Source organism: Neoarius graeffei, chromosome 16 (genome assembly GCF_027579695.1).
Source record: "Neoarius graeffei isolate fNeoGra1 chromosome 16, fNeoGra1.pri, whole genome shotgun sequence".
In the NCBI taxonomy this organism is placed as follows: domain Eukaryota; kingdom Metazoa; phylum Chordata; class Actinopteri; order Siluriformes; family Ariidae; genus Neoarius; species Neoarius graeffei.
Window position 1 is genome coordinate 52,780,656 of NC_083584.1, and position 21,331 is coordinate 52,801,986.

At 41.1% G+C, this 21,331-nt stretch overlaps 1 protein-coding gene across 4 annotated transcripts; it reads right to left on the reverse strand.

The window, feature by feature from the left end:
• Positions 1 to 346: 346 nt before the first annotated feature.
• Positions 347 to 20,028, reverse strand: hgh1 (HGH1 homolog (S. cerevisiae)). 4 transcript variants are annotated; one of them, XM_060942141.1, is made up of 7 exons: positions 19,943 to 20,028; positions 17,012 to 17,604; positions 16,786 to 16,886; positions 14,169 to 14,267; positions 8,091 to 8,182; positions 7,858 to 7,980; positions 347 to 870 (listed from the first exon to the last, which is right to left on the reverse strand). In XM_060942141.1, the coding sequence occupies exons 2-7, from the start codon at positions 17,551 to 17,553 to the stop codon at positions 682 to 684; spliced, it is 1,146 nt and encodes a 381-aa protein (XP_060798124.1). In that variant the 5' UTR covers positions 17,554 to 17,604; positions 19,943 to 20,028; the 3' UTR covers positions 347 to 681. The 4 variants fall into 4 exon arrangements, with proteins under 4 accessions (XP_060798124.1, XP_060798123.1, XP_060798125.1 ...); XM_060942140.1 differs by having other exon boundaries at positions 19,947 to 20,026; XM_060942142.1 differs by having other exon boundaries at positions 19,939 to 20,006.
• Between the last annotated feature and the right edge of the window lie 1,303 nt (positions 20,029 to 21,331).

Below are 21,331 nucleotides of genomic sequence, written 5' to 3' on the forward strand. Positions count from 1 at the left end.
CATGTTCTCTACACTGATACTAGGATTTTACTTTTTTATTCACTTCACAAAGAGATAAGAAATTTTGGGTCCAGCAGATAGCAGTAGTAAGTGAATGTCATGGTGTCGTCATGTTATGCAGTAAGAGTCTTCAGGTGTATCTCTTTTAAATAACTGAATATACCTGAGCACACCATCTTATTCTCCCCATTAACACACCTTTACACTGTGAAATGCCATTAACTATCATCTTCCCAAGCAGATGTAATGCAGTGGTAACGTTGAGAAGCCCATTAATAATGTTCATAACAGGTCTCTGCAGCTGAAGTGGTAAATGGTGTCCACATCACAAAAACTGACGTCACAGTCAAGATGGACTGAAAGGGATTTTAATATAAAATGTTGATGTTATTAAATCTGTGTACAAAAAAAACCAACACCCCATCACTCCACAGCTGATATTCTCATTAGTCTCTTGTCATCCAGACCCAGTTTTCTCCTAAAACGAACGAGGTGTATCATAAAGACATGCCTTTTAATCAACATTATCCACTTTACAAGCTCATGTAATATTAAACCAGCCAGGACCGAAACTTTAACAACAGGAATTCGTTTTTGGATGATGGGGTTACAGAATTGACTCATTAGGAATCAGTGATGTGTGTGAGATGTGTGTGTGGTGTCCATGGTGCTGGCCGTTCATCATTCCAGCCCTTCTGGAGTTGAGTTGCGACACTTCTCACTTTCCACTCGGAGCAGCTCTTGTTGCTCTTTCTCAATCTGCTCCTGCTCTTTGGCATCCAAATCCTTCAGCTTCTGCTCAACGTCCTCAGGAATCTCCACCTCCATTAGGTTCTCCATCCCTTCCTCCGGCTCGTCTCCGATCAAAACCTGCCCATACCCACAAACGTCATGAGTAAGTCTGACATCATGGACGGAGCGCAGTAGAACCCGATTAATGAGCTTCCAGACACCAGTTAAGTTTTATAAGACTGCCATTAATTAATCAACTTAACAAGACACTGCAATTGTGTAACACAAAGCCAGGAATCCGAAGTAAATATTCGGTTTATACTGAGAGTCGCACGCTGAATGGTTTACGATGGTGATTAAAACAATTGGGTAGAAACCTAAAATGGCTCCAGTTCTGTTTGTGGATTGAGATCAAAAGGGATCTCCCACATATTATGGAGTACACCAAGCTTTATGAGAAGACCTTGTGACATTTTTTCCATGGAATTATGCTCTCGTGTTAGTACTGTCATCGTGCCACAGTGACAAAACCAGGAGTTTTCCACTGAATTTGTGCATCCTGTCTATTTTTAGCTTCCAGTTAAGCCAATAAATCTGGTTGGTGTAATTCCATCTGCCTGCTGTCTGGGGTCATAGCAAGAACAACAACCAGACAGGAACCTGTTGGCACGCTCGTCAGGTAAAGTTCACCCACAGGAAGGGGAAACTCGTTTCACACTGTATGATTTTTTTTCAGAGGTCAGAAATAACAAGAACAAATACGTCCTTACTGTACTTCAGTAGAGTTTTCAGATGGCTGTACTTTACTTGAGTTTATTTTTCTGACAACTTTTTACTTTTACTCCCTACATTTTACATTCCATTACGTTAATGGTCTTTAGCAGACGCTCTTATCCAGAGCAATGTACAACAAACCCAGAGCAGCCTGGGGGGCAGTTAGGGGTTAGGTCCCATCCTCAACGGAACTTCAGCCATTCCCCTGCTGGTCCAGGGAATCAAACCGGCAACCTTTTGGTCCCAAAACTGCTTCTCTAGCCATTAGGCCATGACTTCCCCAGATTTTAACACACACTTTCTACTGTGTACTTTCTACTCCTTACATTTTCAAATCAGACTCGTGAGTTTAGTTTTAATGCACTTGAGGGGAATTATCGATCTCATCTCATCTCATTATCTCTAGCCGCTTTATCCTGTTCTACAGGGTCGCAGGCAAGCTGGAGCCTATCCCAGCTGACTACGGGTGAAAGGCGGGGTACACCCCGGACAAGTCGCCAGGTCATCACAGGGCTGACACATAGACACAGACAACCATTCACACTCACATTCACACCTACGGTCAATTTAGAGTCACCAGTTAACCTAACCTGCATGTCTTTGGACTGTGGGGGAAACCGGAGCACCCGGAGGAAACCCACGCGGACACGGGGAGAACATGCAAAATCCGCACAGAAAGGCCCTCGCCGGCTACAGGGCTCGAACCCGGACCTTCTTGCTGTGAGGCGACAGCGCTAACCACTACACCACCGTGCCGCCCCCAGAGTTATCGATTTCGTTTTTAATTTTGCGTCATTGCTCACTTTCCCACCATCGAGACTGATTTCAGTCTGAATATCTGGAAATAATTAACACACAGAAAAGAAGGTACTGATTAAACCATCCCTGACTCTGACTCCGCATGATCTGTGTTCACGTTCCGCAAACTGAGGAACAGGTTTTGAACTTGTAAAGGTTTTTGTGTAAACGTATCGAATTGTTTGGTTTAAATATCTTGTGCTTTAGCTTGGGGGGGTGGCACAGTGGTGTAGTGGTTAGCACTGTCGCCTCACAGCAAGAAGGTTCTGGGTTCAAGCCCAGCGGCTGACGGGTGACTTTCTGCATGGAGTTTGCATGTTCTCCCTCTATCTGTGTGGGTTTCCTCCGGGTGCTCCGGTTTCCCCCACAGTCCAAAGACATGCAGGTTAGGTTAACTGGTGGCTCTAAATTGACTGTAGGCGTGAATGGTTGTCTGTGTCTATGTGCCAGTCCTGCGATGACCTGGTGACTTGTCCAGACTGTACCCTGCCTCTCGCCCATAGTCAGCTGGGATAGGCTCCATCTTGCCCATGACCCTGCACAGGATAAGCGGTTACGGATAATGGATGGATGCTTTAGCTGTATATGATGTTCGCTCTTCAAAGAATTCATTATTAAGCATATGAGGAGCCGAAGGTAAGGAGAGCTATAAATTACTGTTAGATACAGCTGAGGAGTCGATCAGCACACTGTACATCGGTAATCAATATCCACGGCATGGGAAAGTGGATTATTTATTCATTCACTCACAAAACACTTGGCAATTAAAATATTTGCAATGGATCCCCTTATATATAATCAATCAATCTATCTAAGTTTGTTTCTCTCCTGAAGGAGGAACCTCTCCCCACACTGCCTCCAGCCATCCTGATTGGTCTCCCTCTTGGTCTTGTCCATCTCCTTGGTGTCCGTTCTGTCGCTTTAGCAGTCCACCTGTTATCTGGCTATGTGTCCTGCCCAGCAGTGTAATGATGCGGTCTACCACTCCTGCTTTGTGTCATCCGTGTGTTGCTTTTCTTGTCTCTTAGCGTTATCCCTAACATAATGGGTTCCATCTTTCTTTGTGCTACTGCCAGCATCTCCATTTGAGCGTTTGTTTGGGCCCAAGTTGCGCTACCGAAGGTCATCACAGGTAGGATGGATTCGTTCAAAGCTTTTCTTTTTCTTATCATAGTTGCTTTTGATTTTTCATGATGTTATTCATGGGAGGAGACCTCGGGGTAGACCCAGAACATGCTGGAGAGATTATATATCTCATCTGGCCTGGGAGCACCTTGGGATCCCCCAGGAGGAACTGGAAAGCGTTGCTGGGAAGAGGGATGCCAGGAATACCCCGCTTAGCCTGCTGCCACCACGACCTGACCTCGGATAAGTGGAAGAAAATGGATGGATGGATGGATGGATGGATGGATGGATTATTCACTTTGCCAAAAGCTGCCCAACCTAGTACGATTTGTCTCTTGATTTCAGGTAAAAAAAAAATCTCCATTTCTTGTTCTAGTCTTTCCCAGGTATACATATCTGTCTACTAATTCTATAATTGAGTTGTTCACAATAACATCAGCCCTATTGGCATTATCATTAATCATCCCATTGGTCTTTCCAGTGTGCACGTCGAGTCCGATTTTCTTGCTGGTGTTGCAAATATGGAGTTTGGATGGTGAGTGAGCTGTTAAAAGAATATCATCAGCAAAGATCAGGTGGGACAGGTACTCGCCATCAATGTTTATTCCTTTCTTTTCCCAGCAGATGTTGTTGATTATCGCATCTTGGAGACATAATTGAGGCAATATGTTGTCTCCTTTGATTTTTTTCACCGTCTTTTATATACAATATTATTTAATAATTTAAGAAAGTGTGGATTCGCCTCCTTCCACAAACACACATACACGCTGACCCTCCTGATTATATTATTGTGGCAGCGGAGGCGTGGTCAAGCGTTGGTCTGTGAACAGAGGGCGGAGTCAAGGAAGGTAAGTAGCAGAATCACTGCACCTGATGGGAATTAACCTGTGTTTGTGTGTCTTCCCCAGTGACCGCGCCCTACAAGAGGAGAGGGAGAGCAGAGGAAGGGAGCTCTCTCCAACCTGGACACTTGTGTGCGAAATAAGATGCTGAAAAGCGCAAATAAAAGTTTTGTGAGAACTCAGTTCTGGCCTGCCGTGCTTCTGTTCTCCACCCACCTTCAACGATTCCTACAATTATATTGTTATATTATTATTATGTGATGAACCTTTGCACAGAAACAGCAGTAGAAATGTCCTTCAAAGGGCTACTTTTAGCTTTTGAGTCCATTTCAGAGCCTGTAGTTTTGCACTTGAGTAAATAAGCTGAATCAGTACTTCTACTGTCACCAAAGTATTTTCTTTACACAAGTATCTGCACTTCTACTTAAAGGTAGACTGCCTTTCAGATTTTTCAAGTGTAGGTCATAAAAAGAATTTCCCCGACACCTAATTATTTTTGTTTAGTGGACCGAAAGCTACTGAATTCGAATCACAGACTTCCAATTTTATGAGTTTTTTAAAATAGAACAATTAATGAATTTAGGGCCACGTGGCCCTAAATTCTCTGCTATTTTTTCCTGCTTCACCATGACCCAATACAAGATACTACATCATGCATGACATGGTGGGCTTTCCCCGTTTGCACAAGGCATTGTGGGATACAAATTTGAAACAGGAGAGAAAAATGGAGGACGTGAGTGTACGAATGAAACATGAAAGACCAACTACAGTAACGGAAAGCGAGAAGAAAAGACATTATGTTATATACGAAGGAAAGGAAACGCAGGACCAAACTAATAAATATCGGCGGTCAGCGAGCACCTCGGTGTGATCAGCTGTTTGTTTAGCGACAGAATGATGGAACTGTCAGTGCACGCTCAAAGGTAAACCTGCGCATGCGCACACGGACTTCCTCTGTCTGCTTGACTGCACAAAAAGAGTGATTTCATGCACATTATTTGCTCGGGAATCCCTTCAAATTAAATAACTTCCCAGCCACAGAATGGCCTGATATTTTTTAGATATTACAGAAATAAACATGTTTATTTTTTTCGTGGTCCGGTTTCCATCAAATCCTGCGCTCTGACTGGCTGGCGAGCGGGTCCGTATCCAGTTACGGACCTCTGGCGACTCACTCGTTCACAACAACAGACATAGTAGCAATTTTTGTCAACATTTATCTTTTTTTTTTAAATGAGAATTATTTATAAGATTTTTATCAAAAATCTTAGAAATGTTTGCCAGCATTTCTCAGGAGAATAGCATTAATTTTACAGCATGGATAGCGATAACGACCGTGTTCACAGTGAAAGCGAGCTTTACTACCCTGAGGAAGAAGAAATAAAAGAAAACATTTCAGGAGAAAGCTAAAACCCTCTAACTGTTGCCAATGCCGAGCAAAAACATGGCTGAATCCTGAATGACTCAATTTTGTATAAATAGGGGACTACATAGGCGGCAAAATGTAGTTTTTTTTCCCCTGCCATGGAAGTGCACTTGTATACCGAGGAGGAAGCAATTTGCATTACAGCCGTGAATGAGGATTCAAAATGGCGTCTCGGCTCGGTTTTCCCTTTCGGGCGCTCTCGTTTTCTGTTAGAATTTGGTAAAGAAAAAAATAAATATATTACAACCCCAATTCCAAAAAAGTTGGGACAAAGTACAAATTGTAAATAAAAACAGAATGCAATGATGTGGAAGTTTCAAAATTCCATATTTTATTCAGAATAGAACATAGATGACATATCAAATGTTTAAACTGAGAAAATGTATCATTTAAAGAGAAAAATTAGGTGATTTTAAATTTCATGACAACAACACATCTCAAAAAAGTTGGGACAAGGCCATGTTTACCACTGTGGGACATCCCCTTTTCTCTTTACAACAGTCTGTAAACGTCTGGGGACTGAGGAGACAAGTTGCTCAAGTTTAGGGATAGGAATGTTAACCCATTCTTGTCTAATGTAGGATTCTAGTTGCTCAACTGTCTTAGGTCTTTTTTGTCGTATCTTCCATTTTATGATGCGCCAAATGTTTTCTATGGGTGAAAGATCTGGACTGCAGGCTGGCCAGTTCAGTACCCGGACCCTTCTTCTACGCAGCCATGATGCTGTAATTGATGCAGTATGTGGTTTGGCATTGTCATGTTGGAAAATGCAAGGTCTTCCCTGAAAGAGACGTCGTCTGGATGGGAGCATATGTTGCTCTAGAACCTGGATATACCTTTCAGCATTGATGGGGTCTTTCCAGATGTGTAAGCTGCCCATGCCACACGCACTAATGCAACCCCATACCATCAGAGATGCAGGCTTCTGAACTGAGCGCTGAGAACAACTCGGGTCGTCCTTCTCCTCTTTAGTCCGAATGACACGGTGTCCCTGATTTCCATAAAGAACTTCAAATTTTGATTCGTCTGACCACAGAACAGTTTTCCACTTTGCCACAGTCCATTTTAAATGAGCCTTGGCCCAGAGAAGACGTCTGCGCTTCTGGATCATGTTTAGATACGGCTTCTTCTTTGAACTATAGAGTTTCAGCTGGCAACGGCGGATGGCACGGTGAATTGTGTTCACAGATAATGTTCTCTGGAAATATTCCTGAGCCCATTTTGTGATTTCCAATACAGAAGCATGCCTGTATGTGATGCAGTGCCGTCTAAGGGCCCGAAGATCACGGGCACCCAGTATGGTTTTCCGGCCTTGACCCTTACGCACAGAGATTCTTCCAGATTCTCTGAATCTTTTGATATTATGCACTGTAGATGATGATATGTTCAAACTCTTTGCAATTTTACACTGTCGAACTCCTTTCTGATATTGCTCCACTATTTGTCGGCGCAGAATTAAGGGGATTGGTGATCCTCTTCCCATCTTTACTTCTGAGAGCTGCTGTCACTCCAAGATGCTCTTTTTATACCCAGTCATGTTAATGACCTATTGCCAATTGACCTAATGAGTTGCAATTTGGTCCTCCAGCTGTTCCTTTTTTGTACCTTTAACTTTTCCAGCCTCTTATTGCCCCTGTCCCAACTTTTTTGAGATGTGTTGCTGTCATGAAATTTCAAATGAGCCAATATTTGGCATGAAATTTCAAAATGTCTCACTTTCGACATTTGATATGTTGTCTATGTTCTATTGTGAATACAATATCAGTTTTTGAGATTTGTAAATTATTGCATTCCGTTTTTATTTACAATTTGTACTTTGTCCCAACTTTTTTGGAATTGGGGTTGTATTTACCAGCTTAAGGTAAGTACTTTCAAGACCTCGGTCACGGTATTTCACGATACAGACCTCCCAGCTGGTAAATAACATATATATCTCAATGACCGAATTTCAGAGGGAACTAAATTTCACTGATTTTATAAAATCGAAAGGCCGTCTACTTTTAAGTAAAGAACGTGTGCACTTTTTTGACCTCTGACGACTTTCTGAAGTCAAATGTAAGACTCCACTGGCACACCGTGACTAAACACTGTACACTTCAAATGTTATAACACGACAGAACTTCAAACCTATTTTAATTTTTTGAAGATGTGAGTCTATACCTGAACAAGCTTTTCACATGCAGAAACCACTTGTGGCTCCTTCTCCCACTTATGAAACTCCCGCATAATGGGATAAACATTTTTCTTCTTCATAATCTGCCGTCCCACTCTGGTGGCTGTAAGCTGGAGCAAATCAGACAAACGGATTGACGTTCACAGCAGTTCAACATGAAATGGGAACATGCAGTTAAATCACACCAAACAGACAAACAATTATGAAAACAATTTCTTACCAGCAATAGTGTCTCTATAAGCATCTTGCGGATGTCGGGGTCTTCCTCTCTTGTTTTGTCTTCTGGAAGGTACTGCAGATCCACAGGTAAACCTTCACGCAAACATACAATCCAGCAATCAGCACACTACATGCTAACATGCCTTTGGACCATGCTTACCGGAAACAGTATTGCCATGACAACACTGCTACATCATACAGTTGTGGTCAGAAGTGTACATACAGTGACATGAATGTCATCTTGGATATGAAGGTCATGGCAGTATTTGGGCTTTCAGTAATTTCTTTGAACTGTGCTTTTTCTGTGGCAGAATGTACAACAGGCATTTTTAATAATAAAAAAACACTAGAATTTGGTGCACAAGTTTTAATTTTCTTTGGGTTTTCTGAAATCAACACAGGGCCAAAATTATACATACAGGGTCAAAAGTTTACATACAGCACACCTAACATTTGGGTAAAATGTCTCTTCGCAAGATTCACCTCGACCAAACGTTGTTTACCATGAACAAGCTTCTGGCAGAATTCTGGTTGGATATTTCACGACTCTTCATGGTAGAATTGGTAAAGTTCAATTAAATTTGTTTTTTTTTCTTGGCATAGACTTGACTTATAAGCACGATCCATATATTTTCAATAGGGTTGAAGTCAGGACTTGTTTTAAGTTTAATGTTAACCTGCTTTATCCTCCACAACCAGCTCTGATGCGTGTTTGGGTTCACTGTCCTGTTGTAACTCCCAAGTCGTGTTCAAGTTTCTGATGGTTTATGCTGAAGAATTCTGAGGTAGTCCTCCTTGTTCATTATTCCATCCACTTTGTGCAATGAACCAGTTCCACTGGCAGCAAAACAGCCCCAGAGCATGATGATCCTACCACCACCACCAGCTGGTACAGTGTCCCTCTGTACATGGTGGTCACTGTGGCTAAACAACTCCAATCTTTGTCTCATCTGACCATACAGATTTCCTCCAGAAGGCTTTTTCTTTGTCCGTGTGGTCAGCTTCAAACTTTAGTTAATCTTGAAGGTGCCGATTTTGGAGCAGGGGGTTATTTCTTGGATAGCAGCCTCTTAGTCCATGGTGATCTGAACTGTAGACAGTGATCCATCAGCTTCCAGTTCATGGCAGGGCTGTGCCATGGTGGTTCCCAGGTTGTTCCTGACCATCCAAACCAATTTCCTTTCAGTTGAGGGTCACAGTTTGGGTCAAAGACATGCGGTTAGGCCAAATAAAAAAAATAGTATGTTTCCGGTAACCCGACCGACCAAGAATTTCGGCGGCGAAATTGCAGACCGTAAAGTTTTTATTACAAATTTCCCTCGATATTTTAGTGTAAGCGGTGTTAGTTTGTCATAATTTTTTGTGTCAACGCATTCAAGTTGTGAAAGAAACGATAAAAAGTAAAATGTTTCGCCATTTCTGTCAGCCCTCCTGCATAAACATGGAAGCGCACTTGTATACTGAAGGAGGAAGGGAAAACTGAGCCGAGCCGCCATTTTGAAACCTCATTCAAGGCTGTAATGCAAATTGCTTCCTCTTCAGTATACAAGTGCACTTCCATGGCAGGGAAAAACACTACATTTTGCCGCCTATGTAGTCCCCTATTTATACAAATAGGAGTCATTCAGGATTCAGCCATGTTTTTGCTCGGTGTTTTTGCTCGACCCAAGTTCTACAGTAGGCTAGGCGAGGCCGTCTGCTTTTAATGGAAGTAGCCTAGCCTAGGACGTTATTTTCACGTTATTTCTTGATAAGGTGTTTTCATGTTATTACATGAAAATATCATGAAATAACGTGATAATTTTGTATCATGAAATTACGTGATGTTATGTTATTACATGATAAATATATTGTAAAAACGTGATAACTTTGTTAACAATATCTTTTCACGTAATTACTTGATTCTAAGCCAATTTTTTTTTGAGTGTGGCAGCAATACGCTTCCGTAGATCTTAACTCGAACTCTTGCGATATTTATTTTTTATTCATTTAAAGATTTGAAACACTTTTATTTTATTATGATGTGTGGTATAAAGGATTCTGTGCCAAAATACTATTTTGTAAGATGTTTACTTGTGTTAATTTTTTCGAACAAAATAAAAAAAAAATTAAGAAAAAAATAATTTCCTACCTACCGACCTTATTTTAGTATTTCATGTTACCTGAAACACACTATCTTTTTTTTTGGCCTTAGGTTAATACGGGATGGCCTTGGGCTGTGGTGCCCTTGAGCGAGGCACCTAACTCCCAACTGCTCCCCGGGCGCTGTTAGCATGGCTGCTCACTGCTCTGGGTATGTGTGTGTGCTCATTGCTCACATGTATGTGCATGTGTGTGTTCACTGCTTCAGATGGGTTAAATGCAGAGAGGAATTTCACAAGTGTGTGAGGAATAAAGTTGCGCTTTCTTTCTTTGCTTTCTTTCTTTCTTGAAGCAAAGTGGCTTGGCAAAGTGATTACACCTCACAATAACTTGGATACAATTGTTTGAACTGATCTTGGAATTTGCAGTTGTTTAGAAATGGCTCCAAGAGACATTCCGGAGTTGTGCACATCTGCGATCCTCTTTCTCAGATCTGCACTGAGCTCCTTGGACTTTCCCATTTTACTGTGAGTTGGTCCATCCAATGAGTGCTGTAAACAAACCTTTTTTATGAAGGCACAGAGAAGCTACCAGCTGTAGTCAATCATGATCACTAACAGGAAGTTAAGAGACCTCGGCCTTGGCAAGACAAGAGATATTTTGGAAGTTTCAGCACTTCTGAATTAATAATCTAAGTGAGCGTATGTAAATTTTGGACCATATATGTATAATTTTGGCCCTGTGTTGATTTCAGAAAACTCAAAGAAAATTAAAACTTGTGCACCAAATTCTAATTTTTTTTTAATTAAAGATGTATGCAGTACAATCATTCTGCCACAGAAAAAGAACAGTTTAAAGAAATTACTGAAAGCCTAAATACTACCAAAACATTCATGTCACTGTATGTAAACGTCTGATCACAGCTGTATGTCCTTTTTGAGCATCTCATTCCAGATTTACTCCTCTTTTACTGTTATAATGAGCTCCACTCTTCTCTTCTGGTAAGACTTTCCACTAGATTTTGGGGCGTGGCTGTGGGGATGTGTGTTCATTCAGCTCCAAGAGCATTAGTGCGATCAGACACTGACGTGACATGAGGTCTGAGGAGCAATCAGTGCTAGCAGTTTTTTTTTTTTGAATAAACACATATTCCATCTGACTGTAACATCACATGACTATATCACTGAATAACACGTCATGTTTATTACAGGGTGTAAAGCATTAAGGAACCATCCATCCATTATCTCTAGCCGCTTTATCTTGTTCTACAGGGTCGCAGGCAAGCTGGAGCCTATCCCAGCTGACTACGGGCGAAAGGCGGGGTACACCCTGGACAAGTCGCCAGGTCATCACAGGGCTGACACATAGACACAGACAACCATTCACACTCACATTCACACCTACGGTCAATTTAGAGTCACCAGTTAACCTAACCTGCATGTCTTTGGACTGTGGGGGAAACCGGAGCACCCGGAGGAAACCCACGCGGACACGGGGAGAACATGCAAACTCCGCACAGAAAGGCCCTCGCCGGCCCCGGGGCTCAAACCCAGAACCTTCTTGCTGTGAGGTGACAGTGCTAACCACTACACTACTGTACCGCCCAGCGTTGAATATGGTTTATGATATTGCATGGTTGTCAAGACAACATGACGTCACATGTTGGAGACGTAAAACTTCTGCGCTAGCGAGTGACTGTGACAATTTGTAAACAAACATGGTCGCCAGGTTTGCTTCGTTAAATACGGAAGATTTTAAGAGGATTTTGAAAGAGAAAATGTACTATACATACATCAAATGTGTATCTATAATAATAATAATGGCTGGATTTTTTTGTGGTATATCAGATATATTCCATCCACTTGATATATTCGACTTGTTCAATATCATGCTAGCCGAATAAAGTATATCTGATATACCACTCAACGCCAGCCAATAATATTTGAATGTTCCACAAAGGCATTGTATAAAAATTATACAAACGGACTGGTGACAACATCCACATCTTTCATTCTGTGTTCGAATCTATTTAATATTTCTGGCTATTTTTATGAAACAATTCTGCTCTGAAAGCAAACTCCACCCTGAAATATTTGTGATCCGTGGGTTGGTTCTGTATTTTCATTTTCTCCATGAGACGTTCGCTGTGTGCTGCGCTGATGTCACAACAGGACAGTGTTACAGCATTACAGCACACTTCAGTGGTGTTTAATAAGAGAAAAACATCAACAACAATCTCGCACAGGTCATATCTTTAATTTCCTAAAACCAAAAGAGCAAAAGCTTCTTTTCTTGTACACCATTTTCCAGCGATGTTCAGAGTGATAACAGCAAACGCTGGACTCAGCGTCCCACAGTGCACTGCGACTAGCTGTGCTGAGTTATGGCAGAGACTCTGCTCGGCTAGTTAGCAATCTACAAGAAGACCAGCACCATGGTACTGACAGGGTGTTATCATGAAAGTTCAAGCTTCAGAAGGCGTTCTGTTTGAGCAGAGTGTACAGATGAGGAGGTGAGAGGACTAAAGGACTAAAGTGCTGCTGCATCGGTCTCTTTAGGGAGACATGGCACAACATGTTAATGAAAGAAGTTTAAGCTAAATAAAGTTAACTGAGAATTTCTTTACAAAATAAAACTTGGACACTACTGAAGATCACATGTTAATGATCAAGAAATCTGTTCAAGTCTGCAGTGTGGGTTTGCAGTTCAATAGACAGTGTACTAGGGAGTTACTTAATTAACACTGCCCTCTACTGGCAAATATAAGCAACTGGTCTAGGACAGGAAAGGAAAGGAAAAGAAAATAAAAAAGGAAGGAAAGGAAAGAGGAAAGGAAAGGGAAAAGGAAAGGAAAGGGAAAGGAAAAATGAAAGGAAAAGAATAGAAAAGAAAGGAAAAGGAAAGGGAAAATGAAAGGAAAAGAAAGGAAAGGGAAAGGAAAAATGAAAGGAAAAGAATAGAATAGAAAAGAAAGGAAAAGAAAGGGAAAATGAAAGGAAAGGAATACAAAAGAAAGGAAAGGGCCGGCAAGGTGGTGTAGTGGTTAGCGCTGTCGCCTCCCAGCAAGAAGGTCCGGGTTCGAGCCCCGTGGCCGGCGAGGGCCTTTCTGTGTGGAGTTTGCATGTTCTCCCCGTGTCCGCGTGGGTTTCCTCCGGGTGCTCCAGTTTCCCCCACAGTCCAAAGACATGCAGGTTAGGTTAACTGGTGACTCTAAATTGAGCGTAGGTGTGAATGTGAGTGTGAATGGTTGTCTGTGTCTATGTGTCAGCCCTGTGATGACCTGGCGACTTGTCCAGGGTGTACCCCGCCTTTCGCCCGTAGTCAGCTGGGATAGGCTCCAGCTTGCCTGCAACCCTGCGGAGCAGGATGGAGAGGCTAGAGATAATGAGATGAGATGAGATGAGATGAGGAAAAGGAAAGGGAAAATGAAAGGAAAGGAAACGAAAGGAAGAGAAAGGAAAGGAAAAGGAAAGGAATAGAAAAGAAAGGAAAGGAAAGGGAAAATGAAAGGAAAAGAAAGGGAAAGGAAAAATGAAAGGAAAGGAAAAGAAAGGGAAAGGAAAAATGAAAGGAAAAGAAGGAAAATGAAAGGAAAGGAATAGAAAAGAAAGGAAAGGGAAAATGAAAGGAAGAGAAAGGAAAGGAAGAGAAAAGAAAGGAAAGGAAAAGGAATAGAAAAGAGGAAAAGAAAGGAAAGGGAAAATGAAAGGAAAAATGAAAGGAAAAGAAAGGAAAGGGAAAAGGAAAGGAAAAGGAATAGAAAAGAAAGGAAAAGGAAAGGAATAGGAAAGGGAAAAGGAAAGGGAAAGGAAAGGAAAAGAAAGGAAAGAAAAGAATACAGTTGTGCTAAAAAAACTACTAGTGCTATTATGTGTCTTATGGTAAGGCCTGATAAACAACTGAACACCTCAAACCCATCGGGGACCGTTTTACTCTTCTGTGACAGTCTGAATGTTGTCATGCTGCAGTTCATTAGTGTTAAAAGGAGAACCGTTACCTTCATTCTCCTCTTCAGATAGCTCCTCTGGACCAGCCAACGGCAAGAGCAGGAAGGGCAAAATATCCACTGCGTCACTTAGCAACCACTCATGATGGGCTGCGACACAAACACAGATGAAATGTCCTGAGGGTTAGAACTACTTTATCTACAAGATCACGAGCTCCAAGAAGTGTTAGTGTTCTACACACATTATGTTTACTTCATCAGGCTTTCGTTTTTCTCTGAAGGTTGTAGACATTAGGGTGTACGTACACTGCCAATCAGCAGAGTTTGAACTCTTGAAGGTTCTTATTTTATTAGTTTAAGCCCTTTTAGTGTCGCAGGCAAAACAATAATGAGGTGCTGCATCACAAAAGGCTGCTGCGTAAGTATTAAACCGGTGAGTACAGGATGCCACTGAAGGACCTGTTTTAGATCCATCAAAATGCTTAAAAAATACCATAATGCTATCGCCACCATGCTTCACTGTTGCTGTTATACACCACATTCCTCCAGCTCACTGATTTGACGCCTCAGTAAAGATTTCCAAAGGGCTACAAAAGTGTTGTTGAAGTGGACAATTTCTTATTGTTCACCTCATTCAGCTCTACAATGTAGAGACCTTTATGAACTTGTACTCAAATTTTAACAGCTGCAAGAGTGGGGGGGTTTTTTGTTTGTTTTGTTTTAAACAGGATAAGCTACAGTGCCCAAAAATACTTCTAGGAATTTCTGTAATCTTTTATTCATCACAGTAATATTGAATATCGGTGTACCGAGCGATGTTGTCCGGCGGCTGTGCAGGCGGTGTGGGATTTATCTTTATGCACCTTTGGTGGGACTGAGGTAGCTATGCCATTGGATCCTCTTTTGGTGGACTCTTTTTTTTTTGGTTTGTTTTTAAATATTTTTTTCCCCGAATTGTAAAGCGACCTTGGGTGTGAGAAAGGCACTATATAAATTGAACTTAATAATAATAATAATAATAATAATATTATTATTATGCCATTACCATGTGAATAGTCTTTTATGAATGCGTAAGTGGGCGCTCAGTGCTCTGACTCCGATGTGACTGAGTAAGGTTACAAGTTTTATGTTTCATCTAATTTAGGTCATTTAAAAACTATAATAATTATTTGGCAGTGGGCACATAGGAAAGTGTAAAGCAGTGTTTCCCAACCTTTCTTGAGCCACGGCACATATTTTACATTTGAAAAATCCCATGGCACACCAGCAAACAAAAATATCCCCAAAATATCCCCAGGGTAACTTCTAAGCAGCTGAAAGCCTCTCTCACATTGGCTAATGTTAATGTTCATGAGTCCACCATCAGGAGAACACTGAACAACAATGGTGTGCATGGCAGGGTTGGAAGGAGAAAGCCACTGCTCTCCAAAAAGAACATTGCTGTTCGTCTGCAGTTTGCTAAAGATCACGTGGACAAGCCAGAAGGCTATTGGGAAAATGTTTTGTGGACGGATGAGACCAAAATAGAACTTTTTGGTTTAAATGAGAAGTGTTATGTTTGGAGAAAGGAAAACACTGCATTCCAGCATAAGAACCTTATCCCATCTGTGAAACATGGTGGTGGTAGTATCATGGTTTGGGCCTGCTTTGCTGCATCTGGGCCAGGACGGCTTGCCATCATTGATGGAACAATGAATTCTGAATTATACCAGCGAATTCTAAAGGAAAATGTCAGGACATCTGTCCATGAACTGAATCTCAAGAGAAGGTGGGTCATGCAGCAAGACAACGACCCTAATCACACAAGTCGTTCTACCAAAGAATGGCTAAAGAAGGATAAAGTTAATGTTTTGGAATGGCCAAGTCAAAGTCCTGACCTTAATCCAATCGAAATGTTGTGGAAGGACCTGAAGCGAGCAGTTCATGTGAGGAAACCCACCAACATCCCAGAGTTGAAGCTGTTCTGTATGCAGGAATGGGCTAAAATTCCTCCAAGCCGGTGTGCAGGACTGATCAACAGTTACTGGAAATGTTTAGCTGCAGTTATTGCTGCACAAGGGGGTCACACCAGATACTGAAAGCAAAGGTTCACATACTTTTGCCACTCACAGATATGTAATATTGGATCATTTTCCTCAATAAATAAATGACCAAGTATAATATTTTTGTCTCATTTGTTTAACTGGGTTCTCTTTATCTACTTTTAGGACTTGTGTGAAAATCTGATGATGTTTTAGGTCATATTTATGCAGAAATATAGAAAATTCTAAAGGGTTCACAAACTTCCAAGCACCACTGTACGTTTTGAGTTACATCGGGAACAGACAAACAAACAGAGGTGAAAACATAAGGTAATAATTATACGGGTATAATGTCGTCTGCTACATGAACTTGATTAGATCTGACCATGTCCAATTAGAGTCAAATCTTTACCAATTCAGTAAAGAGTCACAAATATTTCTCAATTCACTTATACCTATTCTTTACTTGAGTTTACTTATTTATTGATATTTACTTATTAATTAGACATTAAACCTGACATTTAACCAAACACAATAAAACTGAACTGTAGGGTGTTCAGAATCTGCCTTAGAGCAACTCTTACTCCATAATAGAAATGGAAATATATCTCAGAAAGTCACAAAATATGATAAGGGCTCAAGCGTACTGTAGTCAAAGCAGCAGTTTCGGAGCGTGCCCACAACTCCACCACGTCTGGTGACTGACGCCTCATACTGGGTGTAGGGAAGAAGCCTCTGTATCACACACCTGCAGCAAAAAGAAAAAAAAAAAACAAGACTGATGTTCATATTGGTTGTTAACACAGTTCAGGCTTTTGTCTGTGAAAATTCTTCCTCTACCAAATTCTACTGGCTTCCTGGAACAGGACTGACCTTTCTTTGTCCAGGATAAAGTGCCTGGCCTCGGGTAACTGGCTGAGGTTGGACAGCAGTGGCCCCAGGTAATGCAGTGATGCTTTCTTATTAAAGCCCTCGGTGCAGAAGATCTCGACGAGTTTGGCCAAGCCGATCTGCTGCTCCTGCAGCTCGTGTAACACGTCCACACATGTCCTTTCATGCCTAGACAGGTTGGTGAGGATGGAGCAGATGCGGTCAGAGAACTCGTACTCTGGGTCAAGGAGGTGGTTCAGCAGCACGGGTAAAATGCCCGCCTCCTTCACCAAGGGCTTGTGCAGTGTTTCTTCAGCCGAGAGGTTGACCAGGGCATGGTAGCAGTCCTTCACAATGGCGATAGAGACATCTGCTGTGAGCGTGACCAGAGCCTTGAGGAAGTCAGGCTTTGTCCGTAGGTAGCGGCAGCCATCTCGCGTCCCTGTCAGACCGAGGATGTACTCCGTAGCCTGGCCCTTAACGTCTGCCCTCGTGTCCAGTTGGAGGAAAGAGAGGAGCTCTTGAGCTTCTGTGTCACTTAGCATCGTGTGTTCACAGGCTACAAGGGCTTCAATAAACACTTGGTGTCTACAAAACTAAAGACAGACACATGATAAGATAACAGTGGAACATCTACGAACAAACAAGGACTGTAAGGAACAACAGGGACGGTGGAGTCATGGTGCAGTTTGGGGCCGCATCCTGTTTGAACACTACAGGCAGCGTTGCCCACAGCAGCTGTTAAACGAGTTGAGAGAGCAGCTTCACTCAACTTACCGCCAGTGTGTGACGTCTGACTGAGCTGTACTTGTGTAAACCTGTATTCCCAACGTCCACTCACTGACCACTACCTGTCTACCTGTTTGTCCTACCTGTGCACTTCTTTGTTCTTCATTTTAAAGTCTCTTCTTAACCATGTTTACAATGAAATAAAAGGATCTGGATGTACTCCCTTTGTGTCTGTTTCCCGGAGGACTCATGACCTCTGCTTCATTTTGTCTGAACACTTGATAGAAATTATAATATTTCGAAAATATGTAATATTTTCTGCTGCCATGACCAAACACGTATCCTTTCGATAAGAAAAACTAAAAATCTCTTATCTTCTATTCTGATGAAACTCTATCATGTAACAGGTTTTGATAATGATGTCATCTGGTGACTTTTTGAGAATGTATTAGTTACTTTCACCTGAAAAGAGCTGACAACACTGAAAACAAATGGTAGCAGAGGTAGTGGTGGTAGTAGTAATAGTAATAGTGATAGCAGTAGTGGTGATGGCAGTAGAGGTGGTATTAGTAATGGAGATGGTAGTAATAGTAGTAATAGTGATGGTAGTAGTGGTGATATTAGTAACAGTGATGGTAGTAATGGTGATGGTAGTAGTAATAATAACAGTGTTGGTAGTAGTGGTGATGGTAGCAGTAATAATGATGGTAGTAGTGGTGGTATTAGTAATAGTGATAGTAGTAATGGTGATGTAGTCGTAATAGTAACGGTGATGGGAGTAGTGGTGATGATAGTAGTGGTGATGGTACTAGAGGTGGTATTAGTAATCGTCATGGTAGTAGCAGTGATGGTATTATTGGTCATGCTATTAGTAATAGTGATGATAGTAATAGAGATGGTAGTAGTAGTGATGGTGTTAGTGGTGATGCTATTAGTAATAGTGATGATAGTAATAGAGATGGTAGTAGTGGTGAGGGTAGTAGAGGTGATATTAGTAATAGTGATGGTAGTAATAGTGGTGATGTTATTAGTAATAGTGATGATAGTAATAGAGATGGTAGTAGAAGTGTTGGTGTTAGTGGTGATGCTATTAGTAATAGTGATGATAGTAATAGAGATGGTAGTAGTGGTGAGGGTAGTAGAGGTGGTATTAGTAATAGTGATGGTAGTAATAGTGGTGATGGTATTAGTAATAATAATAAAATAATATAAATAGTGATGGTAGTAATAGTGGTGATGCTATTAGTAATAATGATGATAGTAATAGAGATGGTAGTAGTGGTGAGGGTAGTAGAGGTGGTATTAGTAATAGTGATGGTAGTAATAGTGATGGTATTAGTAATAGTAATAATATAATATAACAGTGATGGTAGTAATAGTGATGCTATTAGTAATAATGATGATAGTAATAGAGATGGTAGTAGAAGTGTTGGTGTTAGTGGTGATGGTATTAGTAATAGTGATGATAGTAATAGAGATGGTAGTAGTAGTGATGGTGTTAGTGGTGATGCTATTAGTAATAGTGATGATAGTAATAGAGATGGTAGTAGAGGTGGTATTAGTAATAGTGATGGTAGTAATAGTGATGGTATTAGTAATAGTAATAATATAATATAACAGTGATGGTAGTAATAGTGATGATGTTATTAGTAATAATGATCATAGTAATAGAGATGGTAGTAGTGGTGAGGGTAGTAGAGGTGATATTAGTAATAGTGATGGTAGTAATAGTGATGGTATTAGTAATAGTAATAAAATAATATAATAGTGATGGTAGTAATAGTGGTGATGCTATTAGTAATAATGTAACAGTGATGGTATTAATAATAGTGATGGTAGTAATAGTGGTGATGTTATTAGTAATAGTAATAATATAATATACAGTGATGGTATTAATAGTGATGGTAGTAGTACTAGTAATCTTGCTGAGCTCATTTAACTTCAAAACGGGTTATCTCTCCCAACATGCAACGCGATGTTGCTCACCTCTAGTCTTTATTAAAGTTATTCAATAAACTTTACTCTTCCATCACCATGGAGTTTTTGAAATCAATTTCGCAGTGACGTCATCAGATCAGCTCACAAGGCGAGATCATCATGTTACAGAAATGAAAATAACAAACAGCGAAATGACTCTCACCTGGAAACAGGGAACACAACTAACGCTGATCAGTTTAAACGATTCATTAAGTTAAACGCACCTACCTACTTCTGGACCAAAACACATGTCGCGTCTGATAGAAACCGACTTCTTCCCTGTTTGGGTGCTGAGTGACTGCGGCACTTCACTGCCACCTGCAGGTGTGGAGAGGCATCAGTGCTGCAGCTCCAATATCACTCAGACCCTGTGGAGGAAGTGGGCGTGTCCTGAGCAGGGCTGCAGTCAGCATCAGTTCATTTGTAGTAAGAGATGCAGCTGTAGTTTCCATAACCAAAGGTTTTATTTTTATTCAGACTTTTTAAATCAATAAAATAATCCAGTTACTAAAAGACAATTTGCTGTGGTTTCATCACAGATTTGAAATGAAGGATAAAAGATGTTTTTTTTCCCTGTAAAGTCAATGATAACAGGTCAAATATACAGTCAAAAACACGTTTTATGATTGTATATTTGAGGCTATAAAGAGATTTTGGAAAGCTGTACATATCTGGGTAACAACACCCCCCTCCCCCCCAGCTCTTTTTAGAGCCTTTCATAATGATAAAGTATTTTAGTCAATTCCTTTAAAATATACAAAAGCACAGTGGAATGAAACTTTTTTTTGTCAAGTTTGTGAATTAAAATTATTTGATTTCAATTTGTTTTCCTCGTGTTTCTGTTATTCTTTCCTGCTCAGGACGCCTTAAGCACATTTGCACATTTTGTATGCTTTATACCTTTTGTATGCCTTTGATACATTATAATAATATTTGCAAAATAAAAAAGGTTAACATACATTAAGGGCATTTTTAGCAGATGCTCTTATCCTAAGCGACCTACATTACACCCAGAGCAGCCTGGGGAGCAGTTGGGTTTAAAGGTCATAGGCAAGGGTCGGAGGTGAAACACAGAATATCAACTTTACTGTCTAGAAGAACAACCCAAAAAGTGAATTCAATCTTCCTGGTGTCTAATTTGCACCCTAAAATTGAATAAAACGGTTAAAATATACAGTACTGTTTTGCCTATTTTCCAAAGGTTTGTTTACATCTCACTTATGTGCACTTTCACCGCCAGGGGCCCGTCATCGTGACGTCATTCAAGGCAAACAGACTGGGAGCAGTCCTGTGTTTACTTGCGAACCGAGCACACGTGTACGGACTTTGGTTGTGAGAGGTTGTGTAAAACGTCTGAAAGCGATAGCGATTTTGAAGTAGGAACTCTCCAAATTAAATATCGAGAGGTGAAACCATATATGTAGGAACCTATGGCTGTTGTGAAGCAATCAGTGAATGTGGCTCACTGGTTTGACCGTGCGGCCTCGGAATCGGACAGCGACTCGGCCGACTCTGATCGCGGTGACCCCAGACCTCAACAAGACTCGCGCCCAAACGCTTTATCCTGGTAGTTATGATAAATTCCTACTTTCATCGTAATACTAAATAAGAGCCCTT